A 22,085-nucleotide genomic window follows, 5' to 3' on the forward strand; every position below is an offset into this window, starting at 1 on the left:
TCCCATTTAGATTATTGTATAGTATTTAGACTCACTGTATGGTATTGTATTTAGACTTATTGTATTGTATTGTATTTAGACTCATTGTAATGTATTGTATTGTATTATATTTAGACTCATTGTACGGTATTGTATGTAGACTTATGGTATTGTATTAAGACCTTCTTGTTATTCGCTGAATGTCCAGCCCTCTTACAATGTAAACCGCCTAGAAGTCGCCTGACTATGGCGGTATAGAAAAAATAAAGTTATTAGTTAGTTATTGTTAAGTTCAATTTGTGACTAGTGGTTAGGATTTGATAGTAGTTTGGTTAGCGGTTTTTTAAACCTGAGAAGTATTTTCTCCAAATTTGGAGGTTTCTTTCTTCTTTATGTTTTTTTCCCGCTACCATGCCAATGTGAATAATTTAAACTCATTAAGGGAGCCAATGTCCCCATTATAGAGTGCATGGTCCTTATGGACTTTGAGGCCCTTTTTTGTTAAAATTACTGTATGATCACTACTAGTACTCACAGATGACTGTGGCCATATGAAAATAATGTTGATTATCACTGGTCAACATAAAAAAAAGTTTTTCTTTGCTATGAGAAGGGAGGGGGAGGAGAGAGAGCAAGAGTCCTGTACAGGTGACAGGTGAAGAGCCCCCCCCCCTGAAATCCCCTAACGTATTAGGCCAATAAACACAACCAAAGGCCTAAGATGGCTGAGAATGCTCTGACTAAAACTGTCAAGCCTTTGCACAATCTATGCTTGCTGAAATCAGCAAGCCAAGCGAAACTTATCCTAAAAATGAGCGAGTGAAACGAAACTTATTCTTTTACATGGCAACTGGTAGTGAATCTAAGAAGGATGAGAACATGTCTTGACCAAGAATATAAAAATACATTATTTTGCAAGAATATGCTGTGATGGGCAGGCTTTTACTGGCCGATGGCTTAAAATTGCTGACATGATGATTAAAACAGCATATGCGGGGAAAAGGTAAACAGGACACGCGTATGGTATGACACAGATATTATGAACCAATTAATAAACTGATAAATGTAATGACGTTTGTAAGTGACCAATAAAAATTAACAGTATGATATGTGTCAACGTGGCCTCAGGCTGTCAAAAATTGTATAAGAGATAGCCTTTGTGTTTGCGAAAGGAGGACAGACATCCAGGTATACTCAAGCGCTTGAGGCATACTATCTGTCAGCTCCATATGCTGTAAAGACTTGTTCTCATAAGCTGTTATTGATTTATTAATAAATATACTTATTGATTAACAACAGTATATGGAGCGTGAGGTCTCTCATTGGATGTAGGCCCATGACAGCGGGCCATCAACAGCTACTGAGAACTTAAGAAGCGTTCTTAGTTAATTTAATGACTCCGATTTCATATCTATAATTGAAATTCAGCCAGCATGTCAGGTTTCTGAGATACACCTTACTGATTTTTTTAAACAGTTTGCCATATCGGCACAATATTGCAAGTATGAACTAAGTCCCACCAAACTTAAACATAGAAACATAGAAAAAAGCGGCAGAAAAGGGCTATAGCCCACCAAGTCTGCCCATTCCAAGTATCCCTCCTCCCTGAGTTTTACTCCCTTAAAGATCCCACGTGAGTATCCCATTTTCTCTTAAAATCCGTCACGCTGCTGGCCTTTATCACCTGGAGTGGGAGTCTGTTCCAATGATCTACCACTCTCTCGGTGAAGAAGTACTTCCTGAAGTCGCCATGAAACTTCCCTCCCCTGACTTGTGTTAAGAAGTTTACTCTGAAAACAAACATGAAGACAATAAAGAGACATGTTACAGCATATAGTTACACTTCTCTTAACTCACACAAAAGTGATGTCAGCATGTTCAGAAATGTTTGAGACACTTGCTTTTACGCTTGTACTGTACTTTTGTCTCTCTTTGCAAGAACCAACAATAGTGTCCCATCATACTGGGATTGAACTTTCCCTGATATCTGCTTTCCATCACCTTGATATCTCGATGAAATCTTTCCCCATGCTCATCGCTGACATCACCAAGATTGGGTGGGAAGAAGTCGAGGTGAGAATGTAAGAAGTGCATTTTAAGTGACATTCTGGCACCCATTAGCTGATACGCTGTCAGCATGTTCTCCACAAGCTCGGCATAATTCTCTGATCTGTGACTACCAAGAAAATTCTGAACGACCAGCACGAATGCTGTTAATCCAGAATAGCAGACAGTGGAGCAGACATGAGGTGCCCACGCTTTATCTTGGTCGCCAACTTTACAGCCTAAATAATGCTTGTTTGCACGTTGAAGTCAACTAGACAGATTCTTTCGCTGGTCTTGTGCAGTAAATTATCAGGATGGCTAACACGACCTCGTCTGTTCATAATAATTACGAGATCTTAGACACAAACAAACGAAATATAAAAATTCACAGGTAGAAAAAGCAGCACAATCACTTTTTAGTATAAATTTTCAAATCACTGGTATGCAAGTGATCGATGAACTGCCCTAAAAGGCATTATTGTGTAACAGAAACAGTAAAATACAGACGCTATTGATGAAAATGATAGAAACACAAACTGACTCATAACTTAAAAACAGGATGTGATAGACAAAAACTGTTTTCAGATTTAGAGTCAGCATGTGGCCCTTGTTAAGGCACAGGTGACAGAACAGCAGTAGCAAAAAGCCTGTTGACCAGTGTTATTGAAGCGGAGGCCTAGTACTCTGTAAATTTTTTGATATTTCTTTTGGGAGATCTACATCTCCAAATTCCTGTTACTTGACACCATTGCTCTCGTCCAAATGTTGCAGCGCCACCACTATACTCCGAAACGGTAGTGCAAAGAGGGTTGGATTGTCCTCTTAAGGCCTAGGACCTAAACAGAAGCCTGAATGCAAGCAAAGGCTCAGGGCCATAAGTTGGGCCGCAAAAGGCACGTGTGTTCTCCAAGCCAAATTCAATTCTGCTGCGGGAAATAGTTCAGCCACGGAATACAGCAGACTGAACCAAGAATGGAAACATGCAGACCCAAGAGAACGTGAAGGGAACACTGCCTCAATTCCGTGCCAGCAACAAAATAGCTCACTTGAGGGTTTGAAAGCAAAAGACGTTCCCCCAGCCAATGGACCCGACACCATTCAAATGTCAATGGAATGTAACAGCGCCACCGGAGCACCAGTCTCCCTGTCGGGATCAGATCAAAGTTCCTGTCGCCGGAGCCAAAAAGATTGCAGGCTCTGGATGAATGGAGAAGTCTTAAATGTAGGCGAACACATCCCTCCATGCTCTGTCGTCACGTGGCTAGCCCCAAAAGAAAAGAGAGCCACGATCCTCCGATTAATTTCAACCATGACAGCGGCAGGTTTGAGGACCTTTGGACAGTCGATCTAGGAAAATGTATAGTGTTAATAAAAGTATGAAACCTCTGCCTCGCTCAGATCAGAATTTGGAATAAAACAAAAATTTCAGAGACAAAGCAAATGAACAGAAAAATGAACAAAAATGCAAAAAGCAAAAATACAAAAAAAAAATAAAAATGTAGGAACTGTAGCCCGTTTTCTATCTGGACGCCATCTTGAAACCTCCCCCCCCCCACACACACACAATTAAAGGGTTAAATAAAGAGTTTGCATGTTCACTTCCATTAAGATCTCACCTTATCAATGAAAAATTCCGTATATATAAATTAGTACAAGAGAGCAAAGCCTTTCCTGCAAATCTCAATTGTGTAAAATATATATTTATTGCATACTCTGTACAAATAATATGATAGATATGGGCGGATTATGAATTATATCTATTTATTCAATTTTCTATACTGTTCTCCCAGGGGAGCTCAGAACTGTTTACATGAATTGATTCAGGTACTCAAGCATGTTTCCCTGTCTGGCTCACAATCTATCTAATGTACCTGGGGCAGTGGAGGATTTAGTGACTTGCTCAGGGTCACAAGGAACAGCATGGGTTTTGAACCCACAACCTCAGGGTGCTGAGGTTGTAGCTTTAACCACTGCGCCACTCTAGAACTCAAAATGTAGCAAAAAGTGATCCAAGTGTAGGACAAACCGGCCATTGTGACATCACTGATGAGGTTGGCTCTTATTGGTGGAATGAGGCATTATGACGTCACAATACCAGCTCTGGCTATCAGAGGCTGAAGCTGTTCACACTATTTATTTAGTCAGTTTTCTCTACTGTTCTCCCAGGGGAGCTCAGAACGGTTTACATGAATTTATTCAGGTACTCAAGCATTTTTCCCTGTCTGGCTCACAATCTATCTAATGTACCTGGGGCAATGGGGGGGGGGGGAGGGGATTAAGTGACTTGCCCAGGGTCACAGGGAGCAGCGGGGGCTTGAACCCACAATCTCAAGATGCTGAGGCTGTAGCTTTAACCATTGCACCACACTGAAAAGCTCTTTTGCACATGAACAATACTGAGAAAAGGGAAGATATGAAGGATTTACAGCATAGAACGACCACAAGCCATGAGAGAAATCAAGCAACAACCATGGACTATTGTGTCATAAATTACATATATTCACAGAAAGATTCTATAGCCAGAATTTCAGCAATACGTGATTCAGAGTGAAGCACCGTAGTAGCCAGTATCATTTCTATGCGAGTCAATGTGTTTTTTTGCACCGTGAACCTAAGAGCATTTACCAACTCCTAGCGGATCCTGCCTCCTGTGGTCTGAAGGCATCAACTGAAGATGAAGACGTTCCTTCTCTCTCTGCTGGCCGCAGCGCTGTGTCTGCACCCCGGTAAGTAAGACACAAGAACTGGAATATCACGTCCCCCGTTACCTTTGAGTCTGACAGAGCCTTTTCTTCCTTTAAAGAAATATCTTTAATAATTTCATTAGAATTGTGGTTACAGTAGTTGTGTAGATTTATTAATTGCCTTTATGAAGGCATCCATCCAAGGTAGTATACAGGTAGGGCTTGAATTAGATAACTACACAACACGCCCGCTCTGAACTATAATTCAGGGCGTATAATTCGAAACAATTTAAAAAAAAAATCCTCCTCTGAATTTATAATCTTCAGACCTCAGCCGGTACCACTGCACAAATCCAGCGTATAGAAGCAGACTCACACACCCAACTCCTCATTGGTCACTTACCTCCCCCCTCCCCTCCCCCATTTTTCAAAACCGCAAAAGTGGGCTTTAGCGCCGGCCGGCGCTCTTAATGCTTTGCGCTGCTCTGAAGCTCATAGAGTTGCTATGAGCGTCGGAGCAGCGCACAGCACTCAGCATGCCGGCCGGCGTTAAAAAACGCTTTCACGGTTTTGTAAAAAAAGCGGTGTGGGGGTGGGGGTGGGGGTGGGGGGTGGTGGTAGTTTTCAGTTGTTCTTAACATGTTTATCAATTTCCTTCACATGTGATTTCCCCCCCCCCCCCACTTTTACAAATCTGCAAAATCGTTTTTTAGCGCAAGTTGGCGCGCTGAATGCTGTACGCTATTACGACAATCATGGGACCTCTATGAGCATCGGAGCAGTGCATAGCATTCAGCGTGCCAGCCAGCGCTAAAAAGAGGGGGGGTGATGATTGTTTAGATACTAGAGATTAAATACTCATCCGTCCTTGGATTGGATAATGGCCAGGTGATATTACTCCAACATAGAGTCAATGTTTTGACGTAGCTCTGTCGAAGAACAGCCCCACAATTAAACAAACACCCATAAAAAGTGCTCATTATGGTTATTGGAAGCTTCTATACAGCTACTAATGATTGGGGGGGGGTCAATTCAGAGCGGTTTGCATGAGCTTCAGTAAAGGTGTTATAATACATGAGCTTTGGAACAGGTGTTACAATACACGAGCTAAGGGGGAAGGGCAAAAGTAAGAGATGCTAGACTGTGGGGTCTGGAGGGGAGAGAGGGGCAGAGGGAAGCAAGAGAGACCGAGAAAGATGCCCGCTTGTAGAGAATGGACAGAAGAGGGAGGAGAAATGATGGAGTGGGGGCAGAAAGGAGAAAGACTGAGAGATACTGGACCACATGAATATGGGGGAAGCGTAGAAAGAGAGAGAAAGTATTGGGCGAAGAGGGCAGAGGGTGACAGGTCAAAAGCGCGTGACGACAAAGGCGCAATGACAATCCAGCGCAGACAACTGAGCGCAAGGTGGAAGCGTGCCGAAGAAAACAGTATTTTAAAGGGCTCCGACGAGGGTGTGTGTGGGGGAACCCCTCACTTTACTTAACAGAGATCGCGCCGGCATTGGGGGGGGTTTGGGGGGATGTAACACCCCACATTATACTGAAAACTTCACTTTTTCCCTAAAAAAGAGGGAAAAAGTTGTTTCCAGTAAATGAGGGGGGTTACAATCCCTCAAACCCCCCACAACGCCGGCACGATCTCTGTTAAGTAAAGTGTGTGGGGAGGTTCCCCACCAACACCCCCTGTCGGAGCCCCCTTAAAATACTGTTTTTCTTTGGCGCGCTTCCGCTTTGCGCTCAGTTGTCTGCGCTGGGTTGTCGCGCGCTTTTGTATATGAACCGGGCAGAGAGGAGGAGAAGCTGGATCCAGGAATGGATAGGGACACAGGAGGAGAATGCTGAGCTTGGTAGGAGCACTGGGATGTGGACAGAGTGGGGGGGGGGGCAGGGACACCGGCCATGCTGGACACTCTGAAGGATAACCGCACCGTTCCATTTGACATGACGGGCAAGAAAAGAACTCCAAACAGTGATAGCAAAGAATCACAGAACACAATCATTGGCAGTGCTAAACCAATGGGAGGATGCTGGACAAGGCAGCTCAGGGAAACAGGGTCAATTCTGAATAAGGGGGGGGCTGGCACACAGAGGGCCAATGTTGGATATGACGGGATAGGGACACCAAGGGAATATGGATGATGTACGTGGAGAAAGAAAAAGGTCCCGAAGCACAAAGCTCCAGACACCACAGTAAAAATTACCGTAGTGATGCTTAGCACAATAGCATGCAAATTATATGCATGCTATTCGTGCAGAGCCTTGCTGGTGAAAGGGGGAGGAACTGTGCCTGGCGCTTGTTCAGAAGAGCAATTGCTAGCACAGCAAGTCCTCATGTCTGTCTGTCAAAAAAAAGCAGCCCTTGCTCTCTCTGCCTGCCGGTTCAGCTGATCGGGGCAGGGGAATCATCAATCAGCTGGACCGGCAGGACTCCCTGAATCCGGGGGAGGGGCCTTAGGTGCCTGAGCCAATCAGACCCTTAGTAGGGTTATCAGATTTTACTTTAGTAAAATCCGGACCCCCCCCCAGGCCCGCCCAGATCCACCCATCCCTGCCCCATTATGCCCCAGGCCTGCCCCCTGCTTCCTGCTCTCGGGCAGGAGGATGACATCAGGTGACCACATCTGTGCACGTGATGTCATCGCATGGCATCCACGCATTTATTTATTTAAGGAATAGAAAGGAAGGGTTTTTCTTTTGCCTAAGATTTCATTGGGAGTGAGTGGGTTGATCACGTTTGAAACCCAGCCGGGTTAACTGCTCCATACTCTGAGGCTTTTTCATCCCATTGTATTCACATTAATAACGTTTAGAGTCTCCGATGCATAATTCCATGATGGGTACTTTTCCTATTATTATTTTTGGACCACGTGGTCAGACAATTATTAGAAGTTCTTGGTTATACAGTTTATCAAACAGTAGACAGAAAGAGTAAGCTCATATGTAGTCTTCACTGGCGTAAGAGGGAGGCAACAGTTGATTTCTGCCAGCGGCATAGTAAGGGAGGGGGGGCGGTCCATCCCAGGCGCGGTCGCCCTAAGGGCGCGACGCCCACTCCTTCCCACCGCCCCCCACTCCTCTCCTTGCCACGTGTACACGCCCCCTGCCTTCCCCATACCTTTTTTACTGCCCTGGCGTAAGGCTGCTTTCCGCGTCTGCATCGGCACTGTCTCTGACGTCAGTTCCGGGCACCGCGCCTAGGATATGACATCAAAGGGCGAGCGGACACTGACGCGGGCATGCTGCTCACGCCGGAGAAGTTGAAAAGGTTTGGGGAAAGGGAAGAGGGCGCAGTGGGGGGGAGGGGTGCCGCTCACCCTTACTACACCACTGATTCCCACCATGTTAAGCACTGACCCAATCCATCTGGAGATTTTACTGGATAGAAAAATGCGACGCATTCTCCAAACACCCAACAAGGATTCTAGTTGAAAAATGATCAGAGTTCGGCAGTTGAAGGAAATGTGGATTATTGCTGTTATCCGGGTCTTGCCATGTCTGGGTAGAGAGAGATGCTACCACAGGTGAAGTTTTGGGGAATAGAGAGTGAAGAGGGAGAGAAAGGTAGATGCTGGGATTGGGAGGGGAGGGAGGGAGAGATTGAGAAAGACGGTGGTTCCAGGGAAGGGGAGCGAGAGATGCAGACCCAGACGCGGCGAGAACCGGGCAACAGCAACCATCATGACGCCAGCCACGGAAGTCTGAGAGAAGAAAATGTTGATTCATCTTAATGAAATTGTGGTCTTTCTTACAGCGGACTCTCTGAAATGCTACACATGTGAGAGTGCAATCGAATTAAAGAACAGTAAGTGCCTTATCGAAACAAATTGCACATCAGAAGCAATGTACTGCATGACCACTCATGCCATAGCACATGGTAAGTTTCATTCAGTACACCCCCTTTTTACCCTGTTATTACTCTTGATGCTCCTAACACCGGGGTGTCAAAGTCCCTCCTCGAGGGCCGCAATCCAGTCGGGTTTTCAGGATTTCCCCAATGAATATACATGAGATCTAGTTGCATCCACTGCTTTCATTGTATGCTAATAGATCTCATGCATATTCGTTGGGGAAATCCTGAAAACCCGACTGGATTGCGGCCCTCGAGGAGGGACTTTGACACCCCTGTCCTAACAGCTAGGGTTACCGGATTTTCTGGAACAAAAAGGCGGACCCATAGCCCCGCCCAGTTCTACCCGAGTCACGCCCCGCCCCCTCAACCTGTTTGCTTGTCGGGAGGGCATGTCTGGAAACCCTACTAACAGCACCCAGGGAGAAGAACGGGGTCTACTACTTCCAGGACAGAGCGGGTGAAGCGTGGATTCTGATATGCTGCCTGCGGCCTCTCCAGAACTTGTCTTCTTCCGCATTCTACTTAAGTGGAAATAGGAATTTTTGTGTCAGAGGGGGTGGAACGCGGCAGAAGGAAAGCGCTGAGGAGGCTGAAGAACCGTTGCCGCGCTGGCAATCCCCTGGGAAGAGACATCCATTTCATGATAGATTCGGAAGGTGAAGGTCAGGGAAGGAAATGTCAGACTGGGGTGGAGAAAAGGGTAAGAGATGCCCGGGGGTGGGGTAGAGGGAAGGCGTTCAAGGACAGGGATACATGTCGGAACGAGGGCCTGGAGAGTGGAAGAAGCATGGGATGAAAAAAGTGGAAAATCACTGGACTAAGTGTAAAGACCTCAACTTTGAGTACACAAATGAATCGAAAAAATTTAAAAGCAGTCTAAAGTGTTTTCTTTTTAAAGATGCCTTCAGCTGATCACATGTAATGTAATGTAATGTAATTTATTTCTTATATACCACTACATCCATTAGGTTCTAAGCGGTTTGAAGAAAATATACATTAAGATTATAAATGAGAAGTAAGAAGGTACTTAAAAATTCCCTTACTGTCCCGAAGGCTCACAATCTAACTAAATACCTGGAAATTAATAAAGAAGAGAAAATAAAGATAGTTGAAAAAAGAAAAATTCTATATGAACTTATAGGATGGAAATTAAACTGACAGTGAAGAACTGTATGAAAAATACATATGGAATGTAGTTAGAGAGGGTAGGTTACAATCTATTTATGGTATTTGTTTAATTGGAAGGTGTTAAGGTGGGTAATTTGGGGGAAGGTTATCTGAAGGTCAGTGAATCTTCTGGAGGTAAAAGAGGAGGGGTTAAGATATTTGGATGAATTTTTTGAAAAGCAGGGTTTTGATTTCTTTTCTGAATGTTTTGAAGTTGTCTGATATTGTCATAAGATTGGAGATGGAATGGTTGATTTTTGCTGCTTGTGTTGCCAGAAGGTTGTCAAACATTTTCTTGCGTTGTGTGCCTTTGAGTGGGGGGAAGGCGAAAGGGTTCGAGGTTCTTCTGTGTCTTGAGGTGGAGATTTGGTTTAAGCGGTTGTTTAGATAGGATTCTTAATAATGTTCGTAAGGTTACATGCACCTATGGGGAAGGTGTCCGCAATTTATTTCTTTCTGTTTATTATTCCTATCTTCCCAACTCCCTTTTGTATTTACCGTAATTGTTTCTTTTTTTCTTTAACAATTGTATTTCTCCCCCCTTCCTATTGTTTCTAGGGACCCTATAGTGCCAACTACCCCATATGTACTTGTTAATTAGTCATGTATGTTTTACTTGTCCAATCCCTAGTAGATTTGTTATCTTGGTCGAGTATGTTCAGTTTGTTAAAATATTTATTTGTCTCTATGCTATTTTTTAAATATTTTGTAAATCGCTTTGCATTTTGAATAAGCGTTTAATCAAAAACCTGAAGAAACTTGAAATGTGAATCTTTCATCAAAAATAATAATTAACCGTCCCTGCAACCTCCCCCTCCTAAAGAATGCAAACTTTATCTTTTCTGCTATGCTTTCACCCAGAGATCTGTTTTATTGCAAAGCAATTGTCAGGAAACGGATTCAGAACTCTTTGTACATGGCTTCGGTTTAAGCGATTCATACATTTTTAAAATAAAGAAATAAACCTCCCTTCATAAGCAATGTTCCCAAACATGACAACAAAAAACAGATAATCAAATTGGTTTATTGAAAGAATTGCTTTGATAACTACACGGAAAAATTGAACCAGCGCAGTTTTGAGTTCATGTACGACTGAAGGCTTCACAAGTGAATTACAGCTTGTGATCATATTTAAATCCTTCAAAGGTAGCTAGTAGAGAATGACACGGTGGTTGTTACCCGTGGCTAGCCGCGGGTAACCCGCCAAAACGATGACCAAAAAAAAAGGTCACCGCGAGTTCGGGGACAAGGCCATTCACTGCCCCGTGGAGCGGTGAATGGTAGCATGGGGCGGTGAACAAGTAGTGAATGCACGGTGAATGAGCGTTCGATCCAGCAGCCCATTCTCTCCTGCCGGCCGTCCATGCATCTCCCTCCCTCCTTTTCCCTTACCTTTTCTTCTTGAAACTGGCGATTTCTATAAGGCTACGAGCTGTATTACAGTTGGAGCCTTGAAGTCGCGTCGCGTTGCCTGCTGGAAAAAGTCTCCTCCGACGTAACTTCCTGTTTCCGGTTGCATCGGAGGAGACTTTTCTAGCAGGCAACTCGACGCGACTTCAAGGCTCCAACTGTAATACAGCTCATAGCCTTATAGAAATCGCCAGTTTCAAGAAGAAAAGGTAAGGGAAAAGGAGGGAGGGAGGGAGGGAAATGCCCGGCTGGCTGGCGGGAGGGAGCTGCTGGACCGCGTGAAGGGTGCTGGGGATGGGGGGATGGAGAGGAGAAGACGCTGAAGACGGGGATGGTGACAGGGCGGTGAAAGAGACAGTGGGGACGGTGACAGGGCGGTGAAGGGGACGGCAGAGACAGGGACGGGGCAGTGAAAGGACCAGCGGGGATGGAGCGGTGCAGAGGATGGTGGTCTGCGGACGGGACGGTGACGGGGACAAAATTATTCCCTGTGTCATTCTCTAGTAGCTAGCTCTAATCCTATATATTTCTAACCTACAGATAAACTAGTTTTTCCTCTATAAATACAGTGGAACCTCGGTTTGCGAGTAACACGGTTTGCGAGTGTTTTGCAAGACGAGCAAAACACTCAACAAACTTTCGTCTCGCAAATCGAACACTGCCCCGATAAATGAGCACTTCCAGCTGCAGGAAGCGCCGCTTCGGAGAGATTCATCTTCTGTCCGCAAGCCAGCCTTCCACACCGGTGCCTTCCGCATGTTGGAGAGCCTCTATCTGAGCCTACGCAGCTGAGTGCCGTCCCAACTGCACGTTGCGTATGATCACGCACAGCGTCAATCATCGATGTAGCGCATGATCATATGCAACTTGCAGGTGGGAAAGCACTCGGCTGCGTGGCCTCTCATAGGCTCTCCAACATGCGGAAGGCACCCAGCGTGGAAGGCTGGCCGGCGGACGGTACAGGAATCCCCCTGAAGCGGTGCTGTGTGGGCTCAGGGGTTCTCCAGCGGCTGGCAGACGGAGGAGGCGGATGGAGGAGACGGCGCTGCAGCACCCGGCACCCGACAGGTACACACCCCTTGGCCACCCCTCGCCACTTCCTCGGCACCTTTTGGGTTCTGGAACTAATTGCCAGTGTTGCCATTATGGCCTATGGGGACATGTGCTTTGATATACAAGTACTTTGGATTACGAGCATGCTTCTGGAACGAATTATGCTCGTAAACCAAGGTACCACTGTATAACTAAGGAACTCTTCTATCAAAATGCACTAGCAGTTTGTAGTGCGGTGAGCCGTGCTGAATGGCCCACGCTGCACCCGACGCTCATAGAGTTCCTATGAGCGTTGGGAGCAGCGCGGGCCATTCAGCGCGGCTCTCTGTCCAGGTGATCTTGCCCCAACATCTTAGGCCTGACATGTCACTGATAAGTCTGTTCTCTTCAGTCCCCTCATATGCTGCATGGTCATCCATATTTGAGTCCAACTTAAGCATATGGTCCAGCAGCGGCAATTCTTATGTTCTTATGGCCATTGCCAATTATCAGATAGCAGAGCAAACACCCTTTGCAGATCTGAAAAACCACCCCATTAAGCAATCAGGTATGTCAGCCATTCCAGAGCGAAAATTTCCTCCTCGTCTTACAGTTTAAGTTAGCCACTGTCTCACTAAATCTGTCATCCTATACACCCCATTCATGTCAATAAAAATAATATACTTAGTTCCTTATATCTTAAAACCAGCTACGCTATCTGCTCTCATCACATCCTCTGACAATGAGTTCCAGATCTTAACTATTCTCTGAGTGAAGAAATATTTCCTCCTATTGGTTTTAAAAGTATTTCCCTGTAACTTCATCGAGTGTCCCCCAGTCTTTGTAATTTTTGACGGAGTGAAAAATCGATCCACTTGTACCTGTTCTACTCCACTCAGGATTTTGTAGACTTCAATCCTATCTCCCCTCAGCTGTCTCTTTTCCAAGCTGAACAGCCCTAACCATTTTAGGCTTTCCTCATATGAGAGGCGTTCATTAAAATATAAACATTCTGTAGATCATTTGTCCTTAGAAATAACAGTAAAATATCATCTACATATACCCTCCTTTTATAAAACCATAGTATGTTTTTTTGTGCCAGCCGCAGGGGTCGCAGCTCCGATGCTCATAGGAATTCTATGAGTGTCGGAGCAGTTACCACTGCAACCGGCGCTAATAACTGTGCTACAGTTTTATAAAGGGGGGAATAATATTTACCGTAATTTTCGCTCTATAAGACGCACCTGACCATAAGATGCACCTATGTGTAGAGGAGGAAAAACCAAGAAAAAAAAATATGGTTCATAATTTTTTTCATGGTTTTTCCTCCTTCACACACAGGTGTGTCTGGTGGTCTGGTGGTAGGCAGCCTGCAGCCCCCCCAGTTCCTTTTTTTAAATTGCCTGTGGTCCAGCACCTCCGAGTCCTCTTTTCTTGCGGGCCTCTGCGATCTCCCGTCCTGCGTGTCTGTTGTGGGCTCTGTCTACTGCAGGTTCATGTGCAATGCTGTGCACACATAGTAGCAGAGGTTGAGAGATGAAGTCAGCCTGGGGAGAGCCACGGCCACCGAGTCTTCTCAGTCTCAACCAGGGCTGATTGTGCTGTTCAGAGCCCCACCGCTTCCCTGGTGCAAACAAGCAGCAAGTCCGGAGCGGAGCCTGCAAGGAAAACAAAGCACCGCGGAAAACACGTGTTGTGCCACTTCATCTCCGTAGCATCTGCGTGCATACGAACACGCCCCCTCCAACTGCCCTCCGCCAATTGGAAGGCGGGACACCATCATGGCCTCGCCGCTGAGAAGGAAGAGGTGGAGATGGGCGCTGGACTGCTGGCGATTAAAGAAAGGTGCGGTAGGGGGGGTGTTAAAAAAAGGTGCGGTGGGTGGGGTATTTGTTCCATAAGGAGCGCTGGACTGCCGGCAATGAAAGAAAGGTGTGGGGGAGAAGGGGGGGTTTAAGAAAAGGTGCGAGGGGGACATAAGGGGAGTATTCACTCCATAAGACGCACCCTTATTTCTACCCACTTTTGGGGGGGAAAAACTGCGTCTTATGGAGCGAAAAATATGGTAATTCTGAAAGATTTCCAGATTACCCAATCAAACATTAAAAAGAATCTGAGAAAGGGATGACCTCGAGGGACCCCTTGAGACATATGTCACAATGACAATAATTCTTTGTGCATAGTTCTGTTTAGAAATCCAGAGAAGCAGAAGAGAACTTTACTAGCTAAACTGATTTCACTTAACCTATTAATCAACATGTCATGACTAACTAGATCAGATGCAACTAACTAGTCTAATTGCATTATAAAGACGTATGCTAATAAAACATCTGTGCTGTCTTCAAGTCTCTTAAGTTTTTTGGCTGCCCAAAGTGACCTTTCAATAGCGGAGCTAATCCAAATAATATCTTATAGCAAATACAAGCAAATCTGAAAAGTACTCTTGCTTCCATTGGCAAGCAGTGCAGCTGACGGTAGGAAGGGCTGACATGTTCCTGTTTTTTTAAACTGAAAATTAAACGGACCGCTGTATTTTGGATTAGCCTTAATCTTCCCAAGACGGTTTTACAAACTCCTAAATAGATTATATTGCAACTAGTCATTAAGCCTGTTATATTAACGGGTGCTAGAATATGTCTATCTGTCTTTCTTTCTGTGTCTCTCCCTGCCCCTGTCTCTTTCTTCGTCTCTCTCCCTCCCACTGTCTGTCTTTCTTTCTGTCTGTCTCTCTCCCTGGCCCCCTTTGTCTGTCTGTGTTTCTTTCTGTCTCTCTTCCTGCCTGCTGTCTTTCTGTGTGTCTGTTTTTCATTCTCGTGCGCTGCCTGCCTATCTTTCTGTCTCTCTCTATGGTCCCCTTTTGTCTCTCCCCCAAAGCAAACCAAGATTGCTCCCTGGCCCCCTTTCCCTCCTCCCCCACTTCCCTGTGCAGCAACAGCAGCATTCCCCCCTTCTCTGTGTAGCAGCAACAGCATTCCCCCCTTTCCTGTACAGCAGCATTCCCCCACACTTCCCTGTACAGCAGCAGCATTCCCTCCTTCCCTGTGCAGCAGCATTCCCCCTTTCCCTGTGTAGCAGCAGCATTCCCCCCCACTTCCCTATGCAGCAGCAGCATTCCCCCCTTCCCTGTGCACCCACCCCTTGCCTGCTCCCCCTGTTCCCTTCCTTTTCCCTCCCCCCGTCCAGCAGCATTCCTTTCCTGCTCCCCCTGTGCATATGACCCACAGAAATCTACTTGCCTCACAGAAAAGCGCTGCACCGCGGTGTGGCTGGCCTCGGTGTCTTCTCTACACTGTGGCCAACTCTAGTGGAAACAGGAAGTTGTGAGAGGGCGGGCCACAGTGGAGAGAAGATTGTGAGGCTAGTGGCAGCACAGTGCAGCGCTTTTCAGTTAAACGCTGTGAGCAGGCAAGAAGGAGGAGGAGGAAAAATAGATGCCGGCAGGGGGGTTTGGAGGTCAGGGCGCGTGCGGCAAGCCGCCGCTCGCGCCTGAAGATTTTAAAAGAGCGCTTGGTGTTGGGGCGTGTGCGGCAAACTGCCGCTCGCGCCTGAAGATTTAATGGTAATGTCGGTGTGGGCCCCATGCAGCAGGAGCTAAAAGCAACGCTGGGGGCTTGTGAGAGGAGCCGCCGCTGCTGGCGGCCAAGGTAGGTTCTGGGAAGAAGGCTGGGGACTCGCGCATGCGCACTCCTGCGACCACAGACCTACAGCGCACGGAACACGCAAATAGGAGTGCGCATGCGCGGCTAGCTTTTTATTATATAGGATAGTCAAGAATAGATAAGATTAATGCTTGAACTAGTAATCAGAAAGAAGTAGGGTGAAAGTATTTTTTGATGGAATGCATCTTCCATAATGCAAAGGGAAGGGGTGTGCGCACGCGGTAGTGGGGCGAAAAGGAGGATGGCGCCATTGCCCTCACCATGATGGGACCCAGGAGTGGACACCCCCCGCCCCCACCCCTTACTAAGCCATTGGCCTGGAGCATTTAGCACTCTGGGCCCCAGATTAGTAAAAGAGCGGGCAGGGAGGGGGAGAGTTAGGTGTTGGTAGGCGTGCACAATTAGGGTACCTAGACATGCCTAATCTAGGCGTCTCTTAGTATCAGACTCTAAGTGCATCCTCTTCATGACTGAGGAGAAGCCCCCGAATTTCGGGTTTCTTCTTATCATTTGGGGGTGAAAACTGGCCTGGGAAATGTTTCAAATCAAAGCGTATCCCGCTCTATGGTAAGCCTGCGCATAAAAGAATCAGTCTTCCACGATCCATTAGTGGCTCCTGATGCAGAACCCTATCATAGTGCAGATTATTTCCAAAGGACGGACTTACAGATTAAAATGATTTTGTCATGAAATCCTTTTGTTTGCTTTCTGTGTAGAAGAGACTGCTATCAATAAGCGATGTGCGGCAGAGTGTACGTCACGGACAGTAGTAGCCGAGGAGCTGACGGTCTCCGATTCCTGCTGCCAGACCGACCTGTGTAACTTCAATGGAGATGAAAAGGAAGCAGGTGAAAGAAAGCGAAAGGAAGTCGAGGTCAGCGCAGCCGTGAGCGTGAGGATCGGCGTCCTGACCCTAGTCATCGCAGTGGGTTTCTTCGGCTCCCTGCTGAGCCTTGAACTCTAACGTGGGAGGGAGGATAGGGGCTGATTCATGCCATTATCTCCGAGTATATTTCTGTGCTAAAAATTAAAACTTCTGCAATATCTTGCTTTTTTTTTTGGTCAAAACACAACATAATCATTTTCTTTGAACAAAAATTAATTGAAGTGCAATTTTAAAAGGTTAATTTTGTGTAGAAGTCCATGTAGAGCAGAGGTGTCAAAGTCCCTCCTCGAGGGCCGCAATCCAGTCGGGTTTTCAGGATTTCCCCAATGAATATGCATGAGATCTATTTGCATGCACTGCTTTCATTGTATTCTAATAGATCTCATGCATATTCATTGAGGAAATCCTGAAAACCCGACTGGATTGTGGCCCTCGAGGAGGGACTTTGAGACCCCTGATGTAGAGGGGGTTAATATATCACACAGCTGGTCCTTCTCCTCTCTCACTCCCAAGACTCATCCTTCTTTCTTCTCTCTACCCTCCTCCCTCATAGGCTTGCCAGAGTTTCCAATTGGGAAATCCTGACCCCTTAGACCCGCCCCCCAGGCCCGCTCATCCCCACCCTGTAATGCCCTAATCCCGCCCCCCTTCCTGCCTTAGCTCTGCCTTCCTGTCTAACATGATTTGAGGAGGCTTTGCAAACACGGACAAAGGGCTGGATTCACTAAGCCCACCGATCGTGCTTGCGATCGTGTACCGACCCGATTTTCCTCCGACCCGATTCACTAACCTCTGTGCCGATCGTCCTCCGATCCGATCCGCAAATGAGGGGAAACGGTATGTGAAGTAGGAGGGCAGCGATTCACTAACCAAAATCTGGAACACCGACTGGGCTGGCTGATCAACAAAGAAGCGACTGCCGGGGACCAGTCGCTGGCGTCCTTTCCGACTGCCCTACTCTCTGCCGCCCTGCTCTTGTATGCAGCCATCTTCCTTCTGCATCTTTTCACCTCATATCCTGTGGATGCGGGTCAGTCACCGAGCTCCCTCTGTGATTCTTATGTGCTCAGGTGATTGAGGCTTGCCGTTTACCTACAGGGCGAGACTGCACATGCTCCCCCCTTCCTTCCCCCGGTGCTCTGAAAGCTTGTTTGCCAACCTCAGCCTTCCAAACAGAGGGATCTGTCTTTCGCTTCTCTTTACTTCTGGGCCGCAGAGGTGGCAGTTAGTTGGTCAATTTACACTCAGGGAGCGAGAAGGAAGTCATGAGAGCCAGCGCATGCGCAGACCATCTATAGGCGAAGAAGTTGGTCTGCGCATGCGTCAGGATCGCTTGCGGGCATGTTTGCGATTAGCGTATTTGCATGGGGAGTCTTTTGTGAATCGGTCGCCCGGGATCGGATCGGCCACGGATCGGATGGCTTTGGTGCGGTTAGCCCAAAGTGCCGGGTTTTGAAAAGCCGTCTGGTCACCCAACTTCCCCTTCCCATTCCTATCAGGCTTCTCAGCCCCATTGTTCCCAGCACTGTCCAGGACCAGGGTCCACTTTCTGAGGCTTCATATAGGCCCAGCCCAACTGGCATCCTCCCTCCTCATTGCACAGAGGTAATTTCTGATAAAACAAAGTCTCACGAGGGTCCTTTTAATGGTCTACACATCAGCGAACACGCTCTCAGAAAGTGTGTTGGCTTGGCTGCATACGTTAGGGCTCAAGGAGCATACCAGCTTTAGCTCCTTGACATATCGTCTTTATGAACTTCTAACATCAGAACCTATTGTCTGACTGGAATTTACTTTATTTCATTTCATTTCATTTATTGTTTTCTCAGGTACTTTAGCTAGATTGTGAGCCTTCGGGACAGCTAGAGAAATCCAAAGTACCATTTTTATTTATTTTATTTTAATGTATTTTTAATCTATCTTCATTGTAAACCGCTTTGAACCTCACGGTATAGCGGTATATAAGAAATAAAAAAAATAAAAAAATTCTACTTCCGATGTGTTATGACCAATATATGTGCAACCAATTCTAAACTGTCCCCTGATCTATTCCACACCATCTCATAGAACATTAAGCAAAAGGAAGCCTAACTTCTCATTTACAGTTTGCTTCCTGTCAGCATCTATTAAATTGTAATGTTTTCTCTCTAAGTGCTTCAGTGTGATTTTGTTTTCAATTACTACATATAGGTACTAGTACTAATCCTTTCTATAGCGCTAGTAGACATACGCAGCGCTGTACTTCAAAACACAGAAGAGACAGTCCCTGCTCAAAAGAGCTTACAGTCTAGTCAAGACAGACAAACTGGACAAGAAGGTGCATCGATACACAGTGCTCAGGTGGGGGAACCATATATAGCTGTATTATGATGTTATCAAGAATTCTGGGAATGACCCAGATGCATTGTGATGTCACTGAGCGTTCAGACAGCTTCTACTACTACTAATCATTTCTATTGTGCTAATGGACATACACAGCACTGTACATCAAAACACAGAAGAGACAGTCCCTGCTCAAAAGAGCTTACAATCTAGCAGTGGCTTACCTAGCATATGTGACATCCGGGGGCCCATCATTTTTTGGCACTCCCCCTCCCCATCTGCACGAAAAACATGATTTTTAGTAACAAGCCACATGTCACACATGAGTACCTAGGAAAGGTAGCATCTTACATACTGCAGTGAGTAGTACAACATCAATACACCCATTGTAAAACTAAACAAGCCAGACTAGTACAGATCAATCCTACACCGTCAATCCTAACAGAAAACCATGTTTTTCGAACACAGAAAACACCTTCGCCTAGTATGGAATATATCATCACAAACTAACCCCTCCCCCTTTTACAAAACTGTAGTGTGGATTTTAGCCACGGTGGTAACAGCTCTGATGCTCATAGAATTCTGAGCATCAGAACTGCTACCACCACGGCTGGCGCTAAAAAATGCTCCACAGTTTTGTAAAAGGGGGGATAAAATAAAAATACATAGACAAAGGTTAAATTGAACCAGCAAGAAGCTGGACTCTACATAAAATGCAACACCACAGAAACAGTGGCACATGTCTCCTAAAGCAATAAATAAATAGAAAATTTTTGTTCTACCTTTGTCTTCTCTGGTTTCTGCTTTCCTCATCTTGTTGTTACTCTCTTCCTTCCATCCACTGTCTCTCTTCTCTCTGCATCTTCCATTTGCTCTGTTACTGTGCCTCTCCCTTTCTCCCTCCTTCCAAATTGGTCTGGCACCCATCTTCTTCCCTCCGCTCCTCCCATAGTCTGGCATCTCTGCCTTCTTCCCTGCCAGCGTCTTCTCCCAACTCTCTCTTCCCCATTTCCCTTCAGCGTCTTCTCCCCACTCTCTCTTCCCCATTTTCCTGCAGCATCTTCTCCCCACTCTCTGTTCCTCATTTCCCTTCTAGCATCTTCTCCCCACTCTCTGTTCCCCATTTCCATTCAGCATCTTCTTCCCACTCTGTCTTCCCCATGTGCTTTCAGCGTCCTTCTCCCCCTCTGTCTTCCCCATGTGCTTTCAGCGTCCTTCTCCCCCCTCTGTTTCACCCTGTTTCCCTCTCCACCCCACCTTTTCTCCCTTTCTTCCTCCCTGCCCCTTACCTTCGTGACGCTTTCTCCCCCCCCGGCCCGGACAACAGGCCCGGTCCGACAAACCTCCCTGGCCGGCAATGTCTAAACTGCCTTATTACAGCAGCCAGAGCGTTGTAGTTGCATATGGCTGCCGTAAAGGTTGTCTCTGATGCAACTTCCGGTTGCGTCAGAGATGACCTTTACGGCAGAAACACGCAGCATCAACGCTCTAGCTCAGGGGTGCCCACACTTTTTGGGCTTGCGAGCTACTTTTAAAATGACCAAGTCAAAATGATCTATCAACAATAAAAAATTTAAAAAAATACAAAGCACACTGTACGCTGAGAAAATGTTAATTATCATTCCTATTCTGGGTTTTTTTCAAAGAGGTCAAGGCAGATGACTCTATGCACTGTCACCTCAGTAATAACCATACAAAAATAGACAAATACCCCCCTCCCTTTTTACTAAAGCACAATAGCAGTTTTTAGTGCAGGGAGCTGTGCTGAAAGCCCAGGGCTGCTCTCGACGCTCATAGGCTCCCTGCGCTAAAATCCGCTATTGTGGTTTAGTAAAAGAGGGGCCATAGTGCAAAATATAGACAGCAGATATAAATTCAGACACATTTTGATCACTAAATTTAAAATAAAATCATTTTTTCTACCTTGTTGTCTGGTGATTTCATGAGTCTCTGGTTGCACTTTCTTCTTCTGACTGTGCATCCAATCTTTCTTCCCTTCTTTCAGCCTGTATGTTTCCTCTCCTCCAGACTTCATTCCCTCCCCCAACTTTTTCTTCCTGTCTCCCTGCCCTTTCTTTCTCCCTGCCTCCCTTTCTTTTTTTCTCTCTTCATGCCCCCTTTCTTTTCTCTGTTTCCCTTCTTTCCTTCTGTCTCCCTGCCTGCCCCCTTTCTTTCTTTCTTTCTCCCTGCCCTCCCCCAAGCCATTGCCGCTGCCATCGGGGAACAGCCCCCCAAGTCACCGCCATCGGGTAACATGTCCCAAAGCTGCTGCCGCCCCAAGCTCTCCTTCCCTGCATCTTCCCTGCATCGGGACGACCAGCATTCCTCTCCCCGACGTCAATTCTGCCGTCGGAGAGGAAGTTCCGCCCAGCTAGGCAGTGATTGGCTGGCCCGAACTTCCTCTCCGACAGCAGAATTGACGTCGGGGAAAGGCAGGCTGATCGGCCCGGTAGAATTTTCCGGACCTGGCCAGCGGTGCACCCCCCCTAAGGCTGCACCCGGGGTGGATCTCCCCCCGCCACCCCCCTTGGTACGCCACTGCAATCTAGTCATAACAGACAAACTGGACAAGAAGGTACATCAATACACAGGTGGAGGAATTACAGAGGGCAGGAAAAGACAGATATTGGTGCTTAGAAGATGGGTTGGAGTTTGGAATTCAAAGCAGCTTCAAAGAAGTGGGCTCCGAGTTTGGATTTGAAGACTGCCAGAGATGGAGCCTGAAGTATTGAGTCATGATTCCGGAATGTTATTCTTCTTTGAGATTCTAGAATGTTGCTATTATGTGGAATCCCCAAAGGAGTAGCAACATTCCATGAAGAATCTCCAAAGAGTAGCAACATTCCACACTACTGCTACTACTCATTTCAACAGCACTACTAGACCTACGCAGCTCTGTACATCAAAGCACAGAAGACAGTTCCTGCTCAAAAGAGCTTACAATCTAGTCAAGACAGACAAACTAGACAAGAAGGTGCATCAATACAGAGGGAATGATAAGACAGATATTGGTGCTTAGAAGGTGGGTTGGAGCTTGGAATTCAAAG

General features: G+C 46.3%; 1 protein-coding gene across 2 annotated transcripts; it reads left to right on the plus strand.

The window, feature by feature from the left end:
- The first annotated feature begins 4,568 nt into the window (after positions 1-4,568).
- On the plus strand, positions 4,569-18,856 carry LOC117355349 (prostate stem cell antigen-like). 2 transcript variants are annotated; one of them, XR_004538343.1, is made up of 4 exons: positions 4,569-4,751; positions 8,464-8,586; positions 16,547-16,986; positions 17,157-18,856. XR_004538343.1 is itself a non-coding variant. In XM_033933778.1 (3 exons), the coding sequence occupies exons 1-3, from the start codon at positions 4,700-4,702 to the stop codon at positions 16,792-16,794; spliced, it is 423 nt and encodes a 140-aa protein (XP_033789669.1). In that variant the 5' UTR covers positions 4,569-4,699; the 3' UTR covers positions 16,795-17,020. The 2 variants fall into 2 exon arrangements, 1 of the variants encoding a protein (XP_033789669.1); XM_033933778.1 differs by lacking the exon at positions 17,157-18,856 and having other exon boundaries at positions 16,547-17,020.
- Positions 18,857-22,085: the final 3,229 nt, after the last annotated feature.

This window comes from Geotrypetes seraphini, chromosome 2, assembly GCF_902459505.1.
Source record: "Geotrypetes seraphini chromosome 2, aGeoSer1.1, whole genome shotgun sequence".
In the NCBI taxonomy this organism is placed as follows: Eukaryota; Metazoa; Chordata; class Amphibia; order Gymnophiona; family Dermophiidae; genus Geotrypetes; species Geotrypetes seraphini.